This window comes from Tursiops truncatus, chromosome 19 (genome assembly GCF_011762595.2).
Source record: "Tursiops truncatus isolate mTurTru1 chromosome 19, mTurTru1.mat.Y, whole genome shotgun sequence".
Classification (NCBI taxonomy): domain Eukaryota; kingdom Metazoa; phylum Chordata; class Mammalia; order Artiodactyla; family Delphinidae; genus Tursiops; species Tursiops truncatus.
The window spans coordinates 10,506,834-10,528,251 of NC_047052.1; the positions used below are offsets into that span (position 1 = coordinate 10,506,834).

The 21,418-nt window shown below is 42.9% G+C and overlaps 1 protein-coding gene across 1 annotated transcript in view; it reads left to right on the top strand.

Moving 5' to 3' along the window:
• The window catches only part of ADAMTS18 (ADAM metallopeptidase with thrombospondin type 1 motif 18), a 161,103-nt gene that overhangs the window by 91,821 nt on the left and 47,864 nt on the right, over nucleotides 1-21,418 (top strand). The window contains exons 10-15 of the mRNA XM_073796769.1: nucleotides 2,815-2,910; nucleotides 7,188-7,336; nucleotides 13,191-13,363; nucleotides 17,383-17,513; nucleotides 18,325-18,448; nucleotides 19,388-19,632. Coding sequence (XP_073652870.1) covers nucleotides 2,815-2,910; nucleotides 7,188-7,336; nucleotides 13,191-13,363; nucleotides 17,383-17,513; nucleotides 18,325-18,448; nucleotides 19,388-19,632 — 918 coding nt within the window. The remainder of the gene's footprint in view (nucleotides 1-2,814; nucleotides 2,911-7,187; nucleotides 7,337-13,190; nucleotides 13,364-17,382; nucleotides 17,514-18,324; nucleotides 18,449-19,387; nucleotides 19,633-21,418) is intronic.

Here is a 21,418-nt window from a genome sequence, read left to right on the forward strand (position 1 = left end):
GCTCTCGGGTCGTCAGAGCATGTCGTTGGCTATAATTACGTTTGACTTCTGTACTTCACCGCAAAAGAAATAACATGTTCATACAGCCTGTCGTATTTCACTCTGGAATCCCTGTGTTTTTGTGTTTTGCTTTATTTTCCTGGTCTTCTCCAGCTGCCCCCTTTCCTTAGCCCTGTGGCTTGGCATTGGCTGTGGAATGAGGGGGTCTCCTTTGCTTTGGTCCACCCTGGGGTCATCTGGGTGGCTGCCACCTGGGCTCCCGGTGTGGGTTATGGCTTTCCCCTGGCTGTAAGAGGGAAAACAATTTAATTCTGAAAGCCTTTCGAACTGCGGCTGTGTTTCAATGGTTACCTCCCTTTCCTCCATTTTGATGTAGATTATCCTTTTCCCAGCTTAACTTGTCCCACCTATGACCCAATATGGGAGCACACGGAGATGATGAACCTCATTTCATTTTGTCGGAAGGCTGCCTTAGGCTTTCTACTAATGTCAGTAGCAGGTCCATTTCCATGGGAAATGTTTCCATATTGTGTCTTCTGAGCTGTATTGAGCTTTGGAAATAGCATGTGTGGTGCCTATCTGGGGCTGCTGCTGGTGGTGGTGTTTCCAAGCAGTGTCCTGGAGGTCCTTCCCTTCTCTTTTTGGGAGAAGAATTTTACGGTCCGTAAGACCAGGCTCACTGCCTGTATCTCTCGTTTCCTTGTGTTTTCTTTTCTCAGTCCCGTGGAACACGTTTTTTGTGAAATATTTCTAAGTATGTTCTTACCATATTTTCTAACCATGAAATGTCTGTTAACTGGAATGCTTGGAGAATCAGGTGCCTGCCTGGTTCATTGAATTTTCAGGAGTACAAGTGACCTCAAAAATCATTTTGTATTCTCCCTCATCGTTACTATTTTCCCAAAAATAGATGTGTTCACTTTCTACCTTAGTCAGTAGAATGTGGTGAACAAAATGGAATGACTTTGGCGATTCATGATTTTGACATTCCATTAATGATGTCATTCTGAAAAGCAACTCCACCTTTTGAGCTGGAAGGAATCTGGTTCAGTCCCCTTCCTTTATTTTTTTCTTTTTTTTAATTAGTTTTTTATTTTTGGCTGCGTTGGGTCTTCATTGCTGTGCGCGGGCTTTCTCTAGTTGCGGCGAGCAGGGACTACTCTTCGTTGAGGTGCGCGGGCTTCTCACTGCGGTGGCTTCTCTTGTTGCGGGGCATGGGCCCTAGGCGCATGGGCTCAGTAGTTGTGGCATGGGGGCTCAGTAGTTGTGACTCACGGGCTCTAGAACGCAGGCTCAGTAGTTGTGGCTCACGGGCTTAGTTCCTCCGCGGCATGTGGCATCTTCCTAGACCAGGGTTCGAACCCACGTCCCCTGCATTGGCAGGCGGATTCTCAACCACTGTGCCACCAAGGAAGTCCCCCCCCCCTCCTTTATAGATAGGCAGCCAAGGCCTGGAGAAGTTGAGAGCTTTCTAGCATCCATTGGTGGTACATCCAGGTCCGGTGGTACATCCAGGTCCAGAGCAATGGTCAAGGATCCGGACTCTGAAATCAGGCCAGTTTGAGTCCTGCCTTTGCCACTTACCAGCTGGGGGACCTTACAGCTTGAAATTGTCAGTATCTTGCTCAGTTTCCTCATCTCAATGAGTTTATAAGAGGAATTGCTGTTCACCACTAAATGGTGTTAATGACAGTATTTATTTCCTATGCCTGCTGTAATAAATTTCCACAAACGTAGTGACTTAAAACAACTCAAATTTATTTTCCTGCAGTTCTGGAGGTAGACATCTGAAGTGCATCACACTGGGCTAAAATCAAGTGTTGGCCAGGTCGTGTTCCTTCTGGAAGGTCTAGAAGAGAGGCCATTCTCTTGCCTTCTCCAGCTTCCCAAAGTGGCTGGCATTCTTGGGTCACGGCCTCTTCCTCCATCTTCAGAATCAGCAGCACCTCCCTGAGTTCTCCCCCCGCTGCCATCTCTCCGGTTCTCTTCTGTCTTCCTCTTCCCTGTTTAAGGACCCTTGTGATTACCTTGGGCCCATCTGGAAAATCTCAGCACTTCCCCATCTCAGGGTCAACGGATTAGCAACATTAATTTTATCTGCAACTTTAATTCTCCTTTGCTATATAACCTAATATAGTCACAGGTTCCAAGAATTAGGACATGATTGTTTTGGGGGCCATCCTTCTGCCTGCTACAATCCAGTATGAGAGTTACATTATTTCCTAGGCCTAGTGTAAGAATTAAATTGTCCAAATGCTTGAAAACTATTATAAAGGTGAAGAAGGAACGATGATGATCATTTACACCATTTATCCTTGAGAACAACCCTATTGAGGCATGTGCTAATTTTATCACTTATTCACAGGTGAGGAAACTGCAGTTTAAAGGACTTCTATAACATGTCCATAGGTCCTGCAACCTGGAAATGCAGGACAAGGATTTGAATCAGACATGCATTATTCCAGTCTTGGTCTGTTCTACTTAAATGATGATGATGGTGGTGATGATGATGGTGGTGATGACGGTTAGAAACCAGATCTCTTAGTTAAAAGGCAAATAGTCTCCAAATTAACTATTGTGACCTCCCAGTCATTACTAAACACACATGAATATATGGGTAGTGTAGAAGTTTCCTGCTTACATATTTGCTAGGACATATTACTGGTTACCTTGCTACTACCAACTTCACTTGACTCTACTTTCTGGATAATGTCGCATTTCGGCCACCTGAAAATAGAATGTTTGATACAACAGCTTTGGATCTCTTTGTTTTTATTGCATCATCACCCTCGCCTTCTCCTTCTTTCCTTTCAGGACATTTGCAAATCACTTTGGTGCCACCGAGCGGGCCACAGGTGTGAGACCAAGTTCATGCCTGCCGCGGAAGGGACCGTTTGTGGCTTGAGTATGGTAAACTGCCTACTTGTTAGTTTTTAGTTCTAGAGACTTCATAAAGTATAGAACCCAAACTATTTGTACTGTTACCTCAGACCGGAACACTTTGGCTTCATCTGTTTTCGGACTTTGCTCTCAATTAACCAGCGTTCTTTAGCTGCTATTCTAAAGCTCACTGAGAATATAACCGAGTTGGCTCCATCTTTTAAGAAGGTTTCTTTCCTTTTGCCTTTGTTTTCCATTTGTAGATGGAGGCTTGGGTTCAGATGTTTCTAGTTCAGTGAGCTGGAGGCTTCATTGTTTACTGTTTGTTTTTTAAACTTGATTCAGTGTAGACAAGCCTTGGGAAGCAGATATTTCCTTTAGTAGCAAAGGAAGGACCGTGCCTGCATACAGAGCCTCTGTGATGCACGTCACAGGACCAGTCATTGAGCTTCCGACATGCCCGCTAGCAGCATCCTGTCCCTTATAGCAGCATCTCTTGAGGGGCAAGCTGCGTCTCCGTCTAGGTTGTACAGAAGGGCTTTTCGCTCACAATATCTTCAACCCTAAGAACCATTTCTATTACAGAAGATTATGGGAGATTTCTGTGTTTTGAAGGAAGGACTCTCATATATGAGTTTCTGTTTTTCTTCCCCTTTCCCAGTAGAGTCTGGAGGGGAAGATACACTTGAGGATGGGGCTTCCCTGGTGGCGCGGTGGTTGAGAGTCCGCCTGCCGATGCAGGGGACACGGGTTCGTGCCCCGGTCCGGGAAGATCCCACATGCCGTGCAGCGGCTGGGCCCGTGAGCCATGGCCGCTGAGCCTGCGTGTCCGGAGCCTGTGCTCCGCAACGGGAGAGGCCACAACAGTGAGAGGCCCGCGTACCGAAAAAAAAAAAAAAAAAAAAAAAAAAGATACACTTGAGGTCCCAGTAGAATGATCCAGATTTGGGGCATAACTTTGAAAGACCATGACAGAGAAGCTGTGAACAATGAGAGAGCTGGAGATATTGCAGGTTTTTCGGTCTCTGCCATTGGCTCTCTTGAGACAGCCAAGCCTGTAGAAAAGAATTGGCCACTTAAATTGAATTCAATTCCATCATAACTTCTTGACCACTAGATATCAGTGAAATATCTACAGAGATAAATAAAACTCCATTTTATCTCTTCAAACATTTACAGTCCAATGGGGGAACCTGCACAGAAGCCAGTAACTTTGGTTCTTTTTAAACACATCTTCTTGAAGCGTGTAGCTGCTATCGAAGCCCAAGTGAATAAGAAATGAATCCTGCTTGGAAATAGGGGTGCACTTAGAATAAACTACGATGAATGGGTACCCCAAGATGGCTGTTGGAATTTGAATTTGAAGTTCTTCAGTTGGGTGAAGCAATTTGAATTTGAAGTTCGTCAGTTGGGTGAAAGAGAGACTTTTTCGAAGAGACCAGCAATAAAGGCAAAGACACAGACACACGAAATAAATGAATATTGAGAAGATGCTTTCTGATATTCGTTAAGGCATTTCTTCAGTACCTCTAAAAAGATTTTATTTTTTAACTCTTTTTATTTTAAAGCAAATAAACATTTAAAAAGTTGAAGCATCCTATGCGATTTTTAATCAGATGTCCTGGTCTTAGGAAATCTCAGTAAGGATTCTCAGCGAAAATGTGCAGAAGGGTGTTTTAGCTGTGGTGATACAAAACAATGAATTAATCGAATATGCAAATACTGCTCACATCATTTTTATTTTTGGAGTGTCAAAGTTGCGAACTTGCAACTTGAGGATTAGTGGGCATTCTTTCATTAAGAAAGCAACAGCATTAATCATGAGAGGAATGTACGAGAAAAGATTTATATAGTAAATGAGGAAAATAAGTGGTAAATGGCATAGATCAAAGGTCTGTTATGCAAATACACCCAGGATCTAGTTCGACAGGGGCTAAACTGCTTCTGGATTAGACTTAAGTTAATATAGCATGAGATTAATCAAGCCAGAATTAGAAAATAGATGTCCCTAGACCACTGCCCCCATCTCACTATTTTGATACACCAGACTATGGTTATATAATAAACTGCGGAAAAGCCCTTACCGGTAAGGTCACCCTCAGTTGAGAGCATTCTGGTAACTTCCACCCAGCTTCACTCCGGTATAATTACACTGCACTCATAGATATGGTTCTTAGAGTCTTCTTTCCCTAGGGGATGTAATTGGCTATTCATTAGACTGTAAACTCCATGAGGCCAGGGCCATGTCCTGTAGAGTCACAGTCACCCCATGTTTTGTTTCTTTCATTGTAACTGAAACTCACCTGAATCCTCCCTGCCCCCTTCTCGCTGGTCCTTCAGTGGTATTTGTGCCACGAATACCGGGTAAACACGTGAGGATATGAAAGTCTCATACTTCTATCTAGGTTATGTGTACGAGGAAAGAAAGGTTTGTGCTTGCTGTCTATTATAAAAGGTATTTGCCCAAGTCATGGCCATTTAATTTGAAATTAGAAGCAGTGATAGAAGCATATATGAATAGATCCATATAACTACATGTGTATATATCTTGTGTATTACGCTTTATATGTAATAAACATGCAGATCATGCATGTATGTGTGTATATCCCTATGTATTCCTGATTTCTCTACTGATTAAAAACGCCAGAGGAGACAAATCTCTGAGCAGCTTAACTTGATACCAGGATGAATATTGAAATAAAAGAAAGGCAAAGTAATTGAAGGATTGGAACAGATCTCAAAACCATATTTCTAAAAAATAAAAAAAATTTTGAGTTAAGATGCATTGGTCAGTCATTTGCCTCCGAGGTGAGTAGTAAATATGTCCTTAGGCTACTGAGTTTAAACCCAGTCTCAGCTGGTTGTGTAGCTAGTTGGGTAGTTTGACTCTGAGCAAGTTAGTATTTCTTTGCTAAATTTCTTTCACTCAGAAAATAGTTATTAACTGCGACGTGCTTTGTGAAGGTTACGTTAGATACTGCATCTGAAGTTTTCCCCCATCTCCCCCCCAGCACCATTGTGCACACAGAGAAGCAACTTAATAAACTGTAGCTGCTGTTGTTGTTAGTATTGGCTCTTGTTATTATTTTGTCCCAGCCACTGAGCTCAGTGCCTGAGAGACGCAGCCATTCTTGGTGGGGAAGATTCAGGTTCGTGCTTATGGCTGACAAAATCCTCAAATGACCCATTGCTTCCCCCGTCAAAGTTCTCAACAACATTATATGATTTCATGCAGACTCTGAAGTAGCAATTAATCCAGGGGAAAGAAAAATGGAAAACAGAGGAATTCATCAGCACATGGCAAGAAACTGAAGGAAGGAAGCCATCTCTTGACCTAGTCAAAGCGCGCTAACAACCAAGCCTCACAACAGACCGCCACGAAGCCAAGTGTATCACGGGGGAAAAGTGGAGATTTGAACGCGTAACCAACTCCCCGTAATTCTGTAACCGATCCCCACTCCTCGGCAGAACCTGGCACGATCCAAACCCCAACCCTTTGGATCTAATTGCAGAGGCTTTTAGGCAAGTCTGCAATTATGCTCTAAATCATGCAGAACTTGCTCATAATAAAAGCGCTGCAGGGGCAAAAAAGAAAGCACTCCCAGCGGTGAGTGCAACCCCAGAGGACAGAGGTGACCCACAGAACTGGACTGGATGACAAAGAAGAACTCAAATGGAAAGGTCAGCACAGAAAACAGCTCTCGGACTGAGCAGATCACCAGCACATGAGAGACCCAGAGCTGATTCAGAAAAGACACTCGGTTCAGAGTCATCAGAGGGTCTGACACAGGGACCTTTCATACAGACAGAAGGGCAAAGGTGTTATCTAAAAACACAATTTGTGTAGCCTGAAAGCTACTCGGTTTCAACAGAAATGCTCTCTAGGGATGATTTGAAATAAAAACGTATGCATACTTAGATCTGTCTTTCGGATGTGATAATCATGATAAATTCTGTGTTCGTATCTGAAAAGCTGATTCTCCCGGAAGAAAAATGAGCCCAAGGGTTCTCTGAGCCCCATTGTTTCCAAATGTCAGGGGAGGCTCGCCTTCGTGTCTGCGCTGCCTCCGTAGGCGGGAGGGTAGATCCTTATCTGAACACGTCACCTGGACAGCTTGCAAAGCCTGTCCTGTTATACTCAGCCTTCTGGTGACAAATGCCCCTTCTCCCTAGATGTCAGCCTTTCAGAATGCACGTGGGGAAGGCAGGGTACCAGCGTGTAAGCACAGCCAGCGAAAGGGATGCTATCAAGGCATCTCCGCGTGCTTTCCCAGGTGGTCTCTGAAAGTCACACATTCTTTTCACAGTGGTGTCGGCAAGGCCAGTGTGTCAAGTTTGGGGAGCACGGGCCTCGGCCTATCCAAGGCCAGTGGTCCGCCTGGTCGAAGTGGTCAGAATGTTCCCGAACGTGTGGTGGAGGCGTGAAGTATCAGGAGAGACACTGCAATAACCCCAAGTAAGGCTCTGACACGAAGTCAGCATTTGTAAGGCATGAACCTTCAGCCTGTTACATATTTGCATATTTGTCTGTCTTGTTTATACCTGTTTATAACTGTAGTTTTATTCCATCTGCTTAATAGCAATCAAAGAATGAGGGTTTTACTGCTTGTATATAAAGGCTGTATGCACTGGGGGAGGTATGATGGGCAGAAACCTCAAAACAGCAAAGGAGTTATTCTCTGTGTGAGTCTGCTGTCACGGACTCCAGTAATGGTGTGAATTACTTTCTGCATCTAAATTACAGCTGCATGCCTGGGATATTGTAGGACAGAGAAGCTTGGCTGGTAGACTCTGTGTGTGTATGTGTGTGTGTGTTGCAAACTGATGAACTGGAGAAAGTATGCTGATTTTTGCCTTACAGGAATGTACATCAACATGTGTTGACAGATCAGCCTGACTTTTCGAGAGAAACCAGAAATCCGAAACACTGTTGTGTGAAATTTCCCAATTTTTAAAATATTGACAACAAACTCAATTTTCTTTAGAAAGATCAAATGCTGGGAGGACTGATCAAAACCTCCCTGGGTTGAGATTGGCTTGCGAGCACCATCTGATCTGGTGGTGCTGGGAGTCTGAGCTGCCCTCTGTGCTCAGTGAGATGAAGGTGGTTTTAGGTTACTTTTATCTGCTCTAATTCCCATGTGAAACAAGTGTGAGATGTACATTTCCTGACTGGAGTGGTGATGTCGAAAGAGCTCAGAACTTGGAGATGGAAAGATATGACTCCACATCCTGGGTCTGTCACTTATTAATTGTGTGGCTTTGGGAAGATCGCTTGAACTTGGAGGTTGGATTTATGTATAAAATGGAGATGACAGCGCCCACCTCACATGGTTTGGGGGGATTAGAGATTGCGTCTCTAGAATTCCCGGCACGCTGGGGAGCATCCAGTGGGCATTCGGCAGAAGGTTCTGGGGCCCATGTGGTTTTCATCATCCTCATCCTGAACTCGCCAGGAACACGGGCAACAGAGGGTCAGTGCTCAGAAGCAGCGAGCAGAGGCCTTCCTGATGAAACTGGACTCTGGAGAAGGCTGTGGGGGTGAGAAGAAACTGATGGGACCCTGAAAAACTAGTGGGTTTAATTCTACCACACGATTCGGTTGGTGACATAGCATGGAGGTTGAGAACAGAGACTCTCAAGCCCAGGAACCTAAGCGGGCCTCCTGTCCATCCCTTCCTTGCTAGGCGGCCTTGGACGGCTAACTCTCCCTGCTCTGGGTCCCTCATTTGTAAAAAGGGGATAATGATGGGACCTCCCTCAACTGAGCTGGTACTTGTAAAGGGCTTTTCAGAATTGCCTGGTACGTGGCAAGCATTGCATAAATGTTTGGTGGATTGCAAATTTAAATAAATAATGAACTTAGAGCAAAAGGAAATTTTTGAAAAGACAAATCGTACTTAATCTGAGCTGGATCAAGAGGCCAGTTTGTTCCAAAATGTAAGGGAGGGTTTGGAGATGCTTTGACCATGGCTTGTTAGGTGCTTGCAGTATCTCAGGCTGATCTAGCATCGCTCAGCTTTGGCACTCTTAACATTTTAGGCTGAAACTTTTTTGTTTTGGGGGTTTGTCCTGTATGTGGCAGGGTGTTTAGTAGCAATCCTGACCTCTACCCACTCGATGCCAGTAGGATGAGTCCCCCTCCCCCCAACCTCCAAGTTATGGCAACGAAAATATCTCCAGACTTGGCCAAGCATCCTGTAGGGGGCAAAGTCATTCCCAGTTGAGATGCTCTGCTCTAATCTGACCCAATAACTAGATCTAATGGTAGGGAGGCTTGTGATACATTTGCAGTTTATACCAGATTATTAAAAACACCCTCCTCATCCTTTGAATGTAGCCCGTGTCTTGGATAGAATTGTTGAAATCATTGTATTACTTTTCATTTTTGCAACATATTTCACGAATCTGGTTTTCATACATCGCAACATTTTACAATCTCGCTACTTTCCCAAGAAAGAAAGAGATTACCTAATTTAATAACCCTGCCGGTGAAGTGCATGAATGACGCCCCTGAGATTTAAATTAAAACCTCTCTCATATCTGTGGGATTGGGAACACTCATTATAATAGGGCCTTGTTCATGGAAATAGCATACTGTAACTTCAGAGATGTCTATAAAAGAATTAATTACTCGAGTAGTTCTACTGGGTGCAGTTTTATCATTTTAAACAAGATTAAGGCTGATCAGGATTCTCTTTAATTATGCACGAAGTCACAACTAAAACAAGTAAGTGATCGGCTGCTTCACGACAATTGAATCAGTCCTCCATTCTTATTTCACATTGTTGTCGTAAAGCTGTTTTTTCCTCCCTCTTTCAAGTTACTTATTTCTCGCTTGCTTCAGTTTAAACGCTTGGTCTGTTCAGATCAGCCGAACCATTTCATTTTTTCACGTGAAAAGCAAGGTGAGCATTTCATTGCACAGTAATGATGGTTTTCTCAGAACATAGTTTGTTTCATAAAAAATGAATTATTTCTGGTTGGGTCATGGATTTATCCAACTTTTCAGCTTCAAAAGAATTGAAAGGTTATCTGGTTCTGGAATGGCCAGTCCCTGGCAAATGTGGCCCTTCTTCTTCGTCCATGTCTGTGACAGACCTTATTAATTGATCAAAGCCTCCCCACTGTGCCTCCTCAAAAGACTTCTCCAGGCGTTTGCTCCCAATCAGGTTAGAACAGATACGCGAGTTGAAACCTGTTGTTTCCTCTAGTTATTTTGCAAATGGGTAACCAGGGGAGACAGAGGGTCCCATTCAGAGGAGCAGCTCTTGCTGGGTCACCAAGCTGGACATGGGAGAGTCAGACCAAGATCCCACTGTCTTAATCCTTACAGCGAACATTTTTTCTGGGTCCCTGGAAGAGAGCCTCGTGAAATGCCTATACACTCTGTTCAAGAAAATTAATAGTGAAAATTCAAATAGTAAAATAATTCAAATAGTGATAAGTAAGCTTGCTAAGGCATTCTAGAACTCTCCTAAAACGTGAGTCGATTTGAGAAAGAATGTCATGCCACTGGAGTCACAGTGCCAGGAGAATCGTTGAATCATATCTCTGGCCCATTTTTCAACCAGTAAATTCTGGGCTCAGCTGATTATCAGAATCATCAAGTGTACTTTAAAAAGCACTGATTTCTTGATATCCCTCCTCATGTATTTTTATTGAGAAAGCCTGCAGAGGGCCCAGGACTATCATTTATGTATATGTGTCCGTGTGTGTATGTAAATCATATATATGTAAATATATGTATGTATAAATATATATGTGTGTATATGTGTATATGTATGTTATATATATATAACCATTTGTAGTCAGGACTTGGTAAATTATGCAGAAGCAAATATGGGTGTACTTTATAGTAGCTTAATACAAAGAAAAAATCGGGTGCCTAGATATTTGTTTTCTGGTGTTTTTGTTTTTTGTTTTTAATGATAAAGAACTCATTGTACCAAGGGCCATCATGGTAGAATTTTCTGTTAATTTATCCTAATACTCACGTTCAAAGCTGCAGAAAAAAATGTATCTGTAATTGAGGATTTGATGGCAAAGTCCAAATTTTTGCCAGTCATTAAAAGTAGAAAGCACTGTAAAATAGTTACCGTTTATTTGTGCTAGCTGGGCTGTAGACTCTGCCCGAAATTCTTTACCAACATTCTCTCAGGTAATCATCACAGCTGTCCTCATTTTACAGATTAGGTGGTTAACTAAAATTACCTAAAGTTAAGCTGGGAAAGGGCAGGGACTGTTTCGATTCAGGTCTGCTTCACTGTCCAAGGCCAGTTCCCTAACCATTGGACATCACTGTCTCCCTCTCGGTCCTCTCATGCCCCGCCCCTGTAGCCTAACTCAGTTAAATGCATGCCTGGCAGGGCAGGACCGGCATCCGGGAGAGCGCAAAGGGATGAGGTCGAGCTCTGTTCTGTCTCTTTCTAGACATGTGACCTTCACTGAGCACATTTTGGAAGCTCTATTAGCCGTTTTCCACTTCATCTATAAAATGAGGGGATGGCTCTATGAGTTTTGAGGTCTTTCCCATGTTACAGTGTCTGAGTTGAAGCAGTCACACGTGGTCCTCTTTCACTTTATTGAATTTGAGTAGTCTAAATGAAGCTTATTTGTAAACTCTCCGACAAGAAAGACTTACGCTGAGAAAATTTTAATTATGACTCATGAAGATGACCGGGAATAGAGTAAGGCTCTCATGTGGCACTTTAAGGTTTTTCGAAACGCTTTTCGGATAATGATTTAAGAAGTCTTCAGGGATTTAATCTCGCACAGTGACTGCTGAATGTTTTAGTAGTTGTTCCAGAATGTTTTGAAATAGCTGAAAAATCTCATTCTGGCGGTGTGACACTTCCCGTTTCTGTTGAATCCATTTTAGCATAGGAGAATTTGATAAAATGTGCCGAAGCAAATCCAGGGGAGTTTTATAGCATTCCTGTGCTTCCTAAAGAGACAAGGAATTTTAATCACAGAAATTTATTAACTTGGAGCCTTCTTTCATGTTACATGTTTGCCCTGAGCTTTTGTACGAGGTGATCTGTAGTTGGTGTCTAGCCTTAGGAGAAAGCTCCAAAAAAAAGTGGGAATGAAAAGAAGCAATTGCTTTGTGCCAGGAGTCAGCTGGGTAAGGTGTCCCTGGTAACTTTCAGTGTGGCTGACGCTCCTTTTTATTTTGCTTTCTGGTTTTTGCAGTCTGCCTAGCGAGATCTTAAAGAGCTTGCCATTAGATCACAATTATTTATGTTCTAATGGGATTCCCTACTCTGGAAATCCATTTCCCATTGTGCTTGGCAGGAAAGGAGCAGGCCACCTGCAACGTTAAAAAGTGATGATGCAGATGAAAACAAGGACATGTTTTTTCCCCCAGCGTTTAGAATCAATTAGAATAAAGCACACGTGAGTCTGACAGTCATCAAGCTATCAGCTCAGTGACTGACAAAGCTGGATTGGAAAATATGGCATGTAATATCCTCAGTGTCCTGACTGACCTTCTACGTCAGGGGTCCCCAGCCCCCGGGCTGCGGACTGGTACCGGTCCACGGCCTGTTAGGAATCGGGCCGCACGGCAGGAGGTGAGTGGCGGGTGAGGGAGTAAAGCTTCATCTGCCGCTCCCCATGGCTCGCATTGCCTCCTGAACCATCCCCTGCCTTCCGCCCCCCACCCCGGTTCCTGGAAGAATTGTCTTCCACGAAACTGGTGCCTGGTGCCAAAAAGGTAGGGGACCGCTGTTCTACATCACAGCAGGTGCATGGCAAGCTGTAGGAAGATTATGGGAGTGGTCAGAGATGGCAGACAAGCTGGGGAGGAGTTGGGTCTGCGTTGGAAGAGCTTTGATGCCAACAAATGGGGCGTGTGTGTTTGCATGTGTAGCACACAAGCACACATCTGCATTAACAAGAACATTTAGGTGTGTTTACAGATTTCCCTAACGCATGAGGTGATAGGATGAGTGTCAAGAATATGCCTTCATCAGTCTTTATGGAAATCGCCAGAATGTAAAAATTGGCTCAGAGGTGGCAAGTAAGTTTGGTCTAACATGGAAATTGATGAGCAGTGGTAGTGGCTGCCCAAGGGCTATGCTGAGAAAAGAAAGCAAAGAAAAAGAAAAATCCTTGATTGATTAGTTATGTCTGCCATGGGTATAAGAAGGGTTGGGACATAAGGGTAGTAGACTACATATTTCCATTTTTGTAATGGACTGCATACACTGTGACCATGATCATCTTGACTGTCCCTCCTTATATTATTGCCTGTGACTAATAGCCTTTTGATTGCTAGTATTGAAGATCTTTAATTTTCTTTTTAGGCCGCAGTATGGTGGCAAGTTCTGTCATGGCTCTAGCCGTGTATATCAGCTGTGCAATATTAACCCTTGTAATGAAAATAGCTTGGATTTTCGAGCCCAGCAGTGTGCAGAATATAACAGCAAACCTTTCCGTGGATGGTTCTACCAGTGGAAACCCTATATGAAAGTGGAAGGTAATTTGGTCTCTACGAACCTCAAACAAGTATGTCTCTACGTGAACAGTAACGTGAATGAACAGCACAGAAGAAATTGCTGCTTGTGTAAAAAAGTTTCCATGTTTACCTTTCATTCCCCAGACCCGTCCTGGCCCAGTTTTTCATTCACTTCTTTAGGTTTTGTTTATTTTTCCACACTTTTTTTTTTTTTTTTCACAAGACACCCCTTTCCTCCCACATGTATAAGTCTAAGAGTTCATGTGTTTGGAATGCACTTACGTTTCTAAACTTACCTTTGACATTTCAGCGATTAAGTCTCCCAGGGATGTTAATTGAAATTGGTATGAATTGTCCAGACCAAAAACTCATGAAACCATATATGCCCCATAGAGACACCACACTCGGTACCTGAGGTGGTAGATGATTACAAGCATGGAAAGGCCTGTTTGCAGAGTGTACACACACACGCACACGCGCACACACACACACACACGCATCATGAATAGAAAATGTCTCTGTATTAAGTTCTTGGTACTTATTATACCTTAAAGTAATGGCTTGTATTTGACCTTTTATGTTGATTTGATCTTAGCTGAGCATCAGAATTTATTTTAGTTACCATGTGTACAAAGTACAAGTACCAAATTTAACGTACTTTGCGTTACCTGTGCAGAATAAGCTGTCACCATTTTGGTTGTTTCCTTTTCATTTTTTCCATTCACTTGCTTTATCAAAACTCATCCACTCTTCCTTTGGAAAAGGGACTAACGTGAATCGCAGTTGTACATACGCAGGATGGGAAGAGACCAAATTTAATGATAATTCATGGGAAATAAGATGGAGGGCTGCTTCTGTGCGAAAGCTCAGAATGAACCTATATGATCAGAGACCGAAAAGAAGCTAATGCAATCAGAGACATCGTTATGACAAGTAACATCTCCAAATCAAAGGGGGTGGTACTCAGCTTTGCTTAACACCAGCCCAGCCGTTGCAGGAGTGTGAATCTGGTTCTGGGTCCAAAAGCTGCTTGTCTAAAAGCACAAATTGGGACTGACATTAAAATTCTGAAATCTGTGTCTTAGGAGAAAGCAGTGAGGGACTGACAGATGTTGACTGTAGGAGAGAAACTAGTTCCCTTCAAAAATTCAGAGAGATTGAACAGAGGGAGATTTCAATTTATTGGAAATTGCTTCTGAAAACAGAATTAATTCACGTGCTCAGAAATTCCTATGGTTCCTATGGCTGTGTCCTCAGAGAGACCTTCCTTCCTGTCATTTTCTGAATCCTTTGCCTGCTTTATTCTGCATTGCTCTTGGTGCGAGAATTGATATTATATTGGCATTTATTCATTATCTTTCTCCCCACAAGAATTATTAGGTTCCCCAGGGTTGAAGCCTTTGTCCGTTTTGAGTATGCTTGTATCTCTCTCATCTAAGAACAGCACTTGGAACATATTTATAACTTTTGGAACAAATGAATAAATAAATATCAACTGTCCTTAATGGAAGCGTGTCCCATCCTGAGCAGTAAATGCTCTATCAACTGGAGACATTCTATCAGGAACTAAGAAATTACCTAGGAAGGGTATCATGCAGCAGGTTCCCACGAACATTTAGGATAGCTGCAGTTGCTCTCAGTTCTGACACTTGAAGACTTATTTTCTCTTGGCTGTATTCGCCCCTAATTCCATGTTTCTCATCTATGGTTCTTTATCCAAGACTCTCTTGTCCTTCCTTTGCTTTGTCTTCTTGGATAATCCTTGGTCTTTCCCACATCTTCCTTTAAATATAGTGTGCACAGAATCTGTTGTTATCATCCTTTAGATAAGTTGTGGGTTGAATACATAAAGAGAAAGTGAAGCAGAAAAACTTTGTGACTTATAAAATGGTTTTTGATTTCAAATTTCTTTCACTAATATTATTGCAGTTTTTACCAGGTAGGGAGCCTGGCATTTCATTCATTCACTCAACAGATGTTGACTGAGTACTTACTGCCTGGGAGACACCCTGCTAGATACAGAGGCGAGTACATTGAATAAAACAGAGACCCCAGGAACTTCCCTGGCGATCCAGTGGTTTAGACTCTGCGCTTCCACTGCAGGGGGCATGGGTTCTATCCCTGGTCAGGGAACTAAGATCCCACATGCCGCTTGGCCAAAAAATAAAAATAAAGAATAAAAAACAGACACTTAGGGTCGCACATCCTAGAGTGGGAGACAGAAAAGTTAAGGCCTTCTCATCCTTCCCTCTTCTCCTTTTGATACTTATTTAAAATCGAAAAGACTGACCATGATTTGAAGGTCTGTGCCATTCATGCAGTTTGGGAAAGAATTTATTCATAAACGTAGACAGTCTTTGTCTTCCAGTGATGAGTTTCCTTCTTCTTGTTTCTTTTTTTCTTTTTTTTCTTTTTCTTTTTTGTGGTACGCGGGCCTCTCACTGTCGTGGCCTCTCCCGTTACGGAGCACAGGCTCCGGGCGCTCAGGCTCAGTGGCCATGGCTCACGGGCCCAGCCGCTCCGTGGCATGTGGGATCTTCCTGGACTGGGGCACGAACCCGTGTCCCCTGCGGACTCTCAACCACTGCGCCACCAGGGAAGCCCCTTGTTTCTTTTTTTTTAATTGAAGTATAGTTGATTTACAATGTTGTGTTAGTTTCAGGTGTACAGGAAAGTGATTCAGTTGGTGTGTATATATATATATGTATGTGTATATATATTTTTTCAAATTCTTTTCCATTACAGGTTATTACAAGATATTGAGTATAGTTCCCTGTGCTATGGAGTAGGACCTTGTTGTTTATCTGTTTATATATAGTAGTGTGTATCTGTTAATCCCAAACTCCTAATTTATCCCCTGCCCCAGCTTCTTTGTTTGTTTCTAATAGACTAGTTCCTAAACTTTCCCAGGAACCTGTACTGGAAAAACTGAACTTTCTAGAACTTGTTAATTCCTGGGAATGAGGGAGAAAAAAGAGGGTAACATGTCTTCCAGCTTCCTAATCTCATATGCACAGGGTAGGAGGCGTGAGATAAAACTTCTATTAGAAAGAATTCCTAGGTGAGAAAAAAAATGGAATCCATCCACATGGCTGCATGTTTGGACCATAATAATTCCACTGCCTTCATATTTTTGACTTTGTCTTTTATTGAGAGATTTTGTGAAGCACAACCGTTTGCAAACTGTTTACACGTTTGTTGTAAAACTGTTATCAGGGATATCACACAGTTGCACGTCAGGTCTCATGGGAGAAACGTCATCTGGAATTCCTGGTCAAAAAAGAACTCTTTCTGTTGGAGAAATAGGCACAACTCCTTTCTGATAACAAGTGCTCTATAGAGATAATACTTCTTTGTTTTTGCCTGTGATACCAGAAACTTCTCAGGGACTTAATGATCAATAAAAATTACATTTTTTTAGCCTGAATGTTTAGTTTGTTTGCTTTCTCCTCCTTTTCATGATATGATTCTTTTCTATATGTTTTATAAACATTATTGACCATATGCCTTTTTTCCAAAGTGCCTAGAATTTTCCCTGTTAACAGACTGAATAAATACGTAAAATAATCCGTGTCCTAAATACAGTCAGCAGACTATGACCTGTGGGCCAAATCTGGCCCGTTTTTTAAAAATAACATTTTATTGGGACACAGCAATAGTCCTTCATTTATGTATTGTCAATGGCTGACCTCAGGGCCTGTAAAGCCTTAAGTATCTACTATCCAAGGAGGGTAGTGACACAACCCACCAACCACGTGTATTATGGCTCTTACTTAGGATTAGAGAAATAAAATTCTCATGTATCAATGTTAAAGCAGACTTTATATGGACTACTAAAAGGAACTCATGTTTTTAAAAGCCACACACATGTGCCCTCGGGCACGCCCTTGCACACACACCCCGCCAGAAAACTGTGTGTAACATCTTCCTTCTTGATCATAATAGCTTTCTAATTAAATTTAACTCATCTTTTTGGTACTCGTGTCATTTTTCTATGATTTCCTCTTGACCATGACCTCTTTTGGTCTCTTTGCTTCTAGAGGAAGATCGATGTAAGCTGTACTGCAAGGCTGAGAACTTTGAATTCTTTTTTGCCATGTCCAGCAAGGTGAAAGACGGAACTCCTTGCTCCCCACACAAAAATGATGTTTGCATTGATGGGATTTGTGAAGTAAGAGAACATCTTTGCTTTGGGGTGTATGGTCATGCTTGTGTTGCCTCCTGTCAAATGCATAGCGTGAGAAGTGTTCCAAGAGATTCTTGGGTCTGGATAAAAGCAGGTGGTGTAGGGGGGAAGAGGGTAACATTTTCCAGTTGGATGTGAGTTTTATCTCCAAATTCCCTCTTAATTTCTGCGTGACCCCCGTCCAGTGTTTTGAGTTGCCTTTTCACTCTTTCCACATATGGAGATGATGATATATCCTACTTTACACAGTAGTTGTCAAAATTCAATTAGAATGTAAATAATAGTAGTAGACTTTTCTTTCGTGTTCACTAAGTATTTTCACACTGTGATTAGAACCTCATAAGTGTGTTTGGAAAGAGCACTCTGTTTATTTCGGATTAGTTTTTCTTTTCCTTCCGGTATCCACTTTCTCTTTGGTCTTAATTGGATTGTGAGCTCTGTGATCTTTTAAGGGTTGTGTGTGTGTTCGTGGTGGGGAAGGGGGTGGTGTCCCAGCATTTTTATGTTTCACTGGTAGAGCTGGCCTGAATAAATTCCCCTCCCATTAGTAGCAGTGGTGACGTTTCATTCCAGTTTTACAGATGTCTGTAAGTTATGTAACTTACCTAATCTTACATCCAGTCATGACAGAGGAAGGCTTTGAATGCCTGGTCAAACTTGAGACTCTGCTTTTAACCATAAAGCTGCCCTACCTTCCTAATGTTCAGTAAATATGGAAAACCATGTACCTCTTGGTTATTCTAAGCTACTGGCTTCTATAGTCTTTGACTTTTCTCCCTTTTTTTTTTGGTTACAGCCAGTGGGATGCGATCATGAACTTGGCTCTAAAGCAGTTTCAGATGCCTGTGGTGTTTGCAAAGGTGACAATTCAACTTGCAAGATTTATAAAGGCCTGTACCTCAACCAGCACAAAGCGAATGGTAAGTGATGCTGCAAATTCAGTGCCGTCATTGGTGGGACACACCCTTTGCTGCTGAGCAAACTTAAGTCACGCTAAGTACGCTTGAGCCTTTTACTAACTCACCTGACACACAGTAGATGATGGCTTTTAGTGCTTATGCAAGAGCAAGGGAGAATTGGTGGGTTTTTCGTGTGAGTAGTTTCATCAATACATACATCCCAGGGCTTCCCTGGTGGCGCAGTGGTTGAGAGTCCGCCTGCCGATGCAGGGGACACGGGTTCGTGCCCCAGTCCGGGAAGATCCCACATGCCGCGGAGCGGCTGGGCCCGTGAGCCATGGCCGCTGAGCCCGCACGTCCGGAGCCTGTGCTCCGCAACGGGAGAGGCCACAGCAGTGAGAGGCCCGCGTACCGAGAAAAAAAAAAAAATCCCAGAGGGGTGTTCAACAAACGCCTTTCTGCTTAGCAATTTCAATATTCTGACCAGGCTGCCATACGCCCCACGTGCATTTGTTAAACAAAGAATGTATTATGGAACTTAGATGGTCCACACTTACAACGTTAGATGAATATTTGAAGCAATTCTCTGTCTTGAGTAGAATTGAACTTTGAGCCCTGTCTTCTGCACATCACTGTTGAGAATAGGTGGCTCCAAGTTTTTTCCAGGTAGATTAAAAATAAAAAGCATCCTTAAGTTGCATGGCCTTTGTGGTTCTGCAAAAGGGAAGAGTGTTTCCTGTCCACACACATGTGCTTGGGAAAAGGTCACCCATTTTCTCTCTCTGGTGTTCCCACCACTTGGAAAATGAAATAACTGAGTGTTTTCACTTCATAAGAGTAGAAATGAATGTCAGCTGATGATCGAACTCCCCACTCTGTAAAAATGGCCACTACCTGTCTCTGAGCCCATCTCCAGTGCACGATGTGGATGTCAGAAATACTCTGTTCTTTTCCACTTAGAATATTATCCGGTTGTCACCGTCCCACCGGGCGCCCGCAGCATCGAGGTCCAGGAGCTTCAGATATCCTCCAGTTACCTCGCCGTCCGAAGCCTCAGTCACAAGTATTACCTCACGGGGGGCTGGAGCATCGACTGGCCAGGGGAGTTCGCCTTCGCGGGGACGGTGTTTGAGTACCAGCGCACCTTCAACCACCCAGAACGCCTGTCCGCGCTGGGACCCACCAATGAGACCCTGGTCTTTGAAGTAAGCCCCTTCTCTTTATTCAGTTCTCAGTGCCTCTTGCGGAATTTATAGTGATGACCCCGATTTGAGCTAGCTTAAAAAAATCCTAGTTCAAATTTGTTTCCTAATAGGCTAAATCTCAAAGTGCAAAGGGGAAAAGACAGCAGCTCCATCTGGGGGAAGCGGGCAGGGATCCAACGGGTCCCGGAGAGAATGTGTTGATGTTCACGTGCAGATGCCCACCTTTCACGGGTACACTTGGCTGTTGTGATAGCTGAGGAATATAAGGAATCGTCTTTACATGATTCCAGTTTGTGTGTGTCTGCTGTTGGGACCATCCGTTGTGGCTGTTCATCACATAGATCAGTAGTTGCAGCACACGGGCTCAGTAGTTGTGGCATGCAGAGTGATATAACAGAAAGCACACTTGCTTGATGTTAAGAAAGTCTTAGTCATAGCAAACCACCTTACTTTTGTAAGCTATCATTTCTTTAGAGGTGAGAAAAGAAAAAAAATAAGTGGGTAATGATGAGGATAATAAAAACAGCCACCATGTCTGCAAATGACGCTGTAACGCAATTATCCTGGGTCCATTTTCTTTGGTCCTCGTCACGTCTCTGGGTTTGCTTTTTCCAGTTTGTAAAATGAGGCTAATTGTGCGCTTTCAGAGGCACGTGATTTGCTTGAGGTTGTGTAGAAGTCGTGGCCACCATGTACTGAGGACTCATGTGACCAGGCACTCCTGTTAGTGACATGGAGTTTCAATTTCTCACTTGCAAAATTGGGATAGAAAACCTACCTCACTGACTTGCCAGAAAAATAAGCAAGGAAGTGTGAAGAAATGTTAAAAGATTTGCCTAACTCACATAGCTAGGAAAAAAGCAGAGTTGAGTTGGAGTCCAAATCTTTTCCATCTACAAGTATGATATCTCCTCTCAGTCCAGTCATACTGCTATACTCTTCTGGAATCAAGGAAACATAAGCTTAATTCAACTATTATTATTATTGTTATTATTTAAGGTACTAGTCTTAAACATTTACTAGGGAAGATGAATTTAAAAAAAGATAGTTTAAAAGTATGACTACATATAACTTTTTTCCCCCTTGAAAAGTTTTTCCCCCCCTATTTTATTTTATTTTAATTTTTGCTATGAAATACATTTTTTTTTTTTTTTTTTTTTTGGCTGTGTTGGGTCTTCGTTGCTGCACGCGGGCTATCTCTATCTGCAGCGAGCAGGGGCTACTCTTCATTGTGGTGTGCGGGCTTCTCATTGTGGTGGCTTCTCTTGTTGTGGAGCATGGGCTCTAGGTGTACGGGCTTCAGTAGTTGCAGCACACGGGCTCAGTAGTTGTGGCATGCAGGCCCTAGAGCGCACGGGCTTCCGTAGTTGTGTTGCGCGGGCTCTAGGGTGTGCAGGCTTCAGTAGTTGTGGTGCGTGGGCTCAGTAGTTGTGGTGTGTGGGCTCTAGAGCTCAGGCTCAGTAGTTGTGGCGCATGGGCTTAGTTGCTCCACCACATGTGGGATCTTCCCCGACCAGGGATAGGACCCATGTCCCTTGCATTGGCAGGCGGATTCTTAAGCACTGCGTTTTTTATTTTTTTAATTTTTATTTTATATTAGAGTATATTTGATTAACAATGTTGTGTTAGTTTCAGGTGTACAGCAAAATGATTCAGTTATACATATACATGTATCTATTCTTTTTCAAATTCTTTTCCCATTTAGGTTAATACAGAGTATTGAGCAGAGTTCCCTGTGCTATACAGTACGTCTTTGTTGGTTATCTATTTTAAATATAACAGTGTG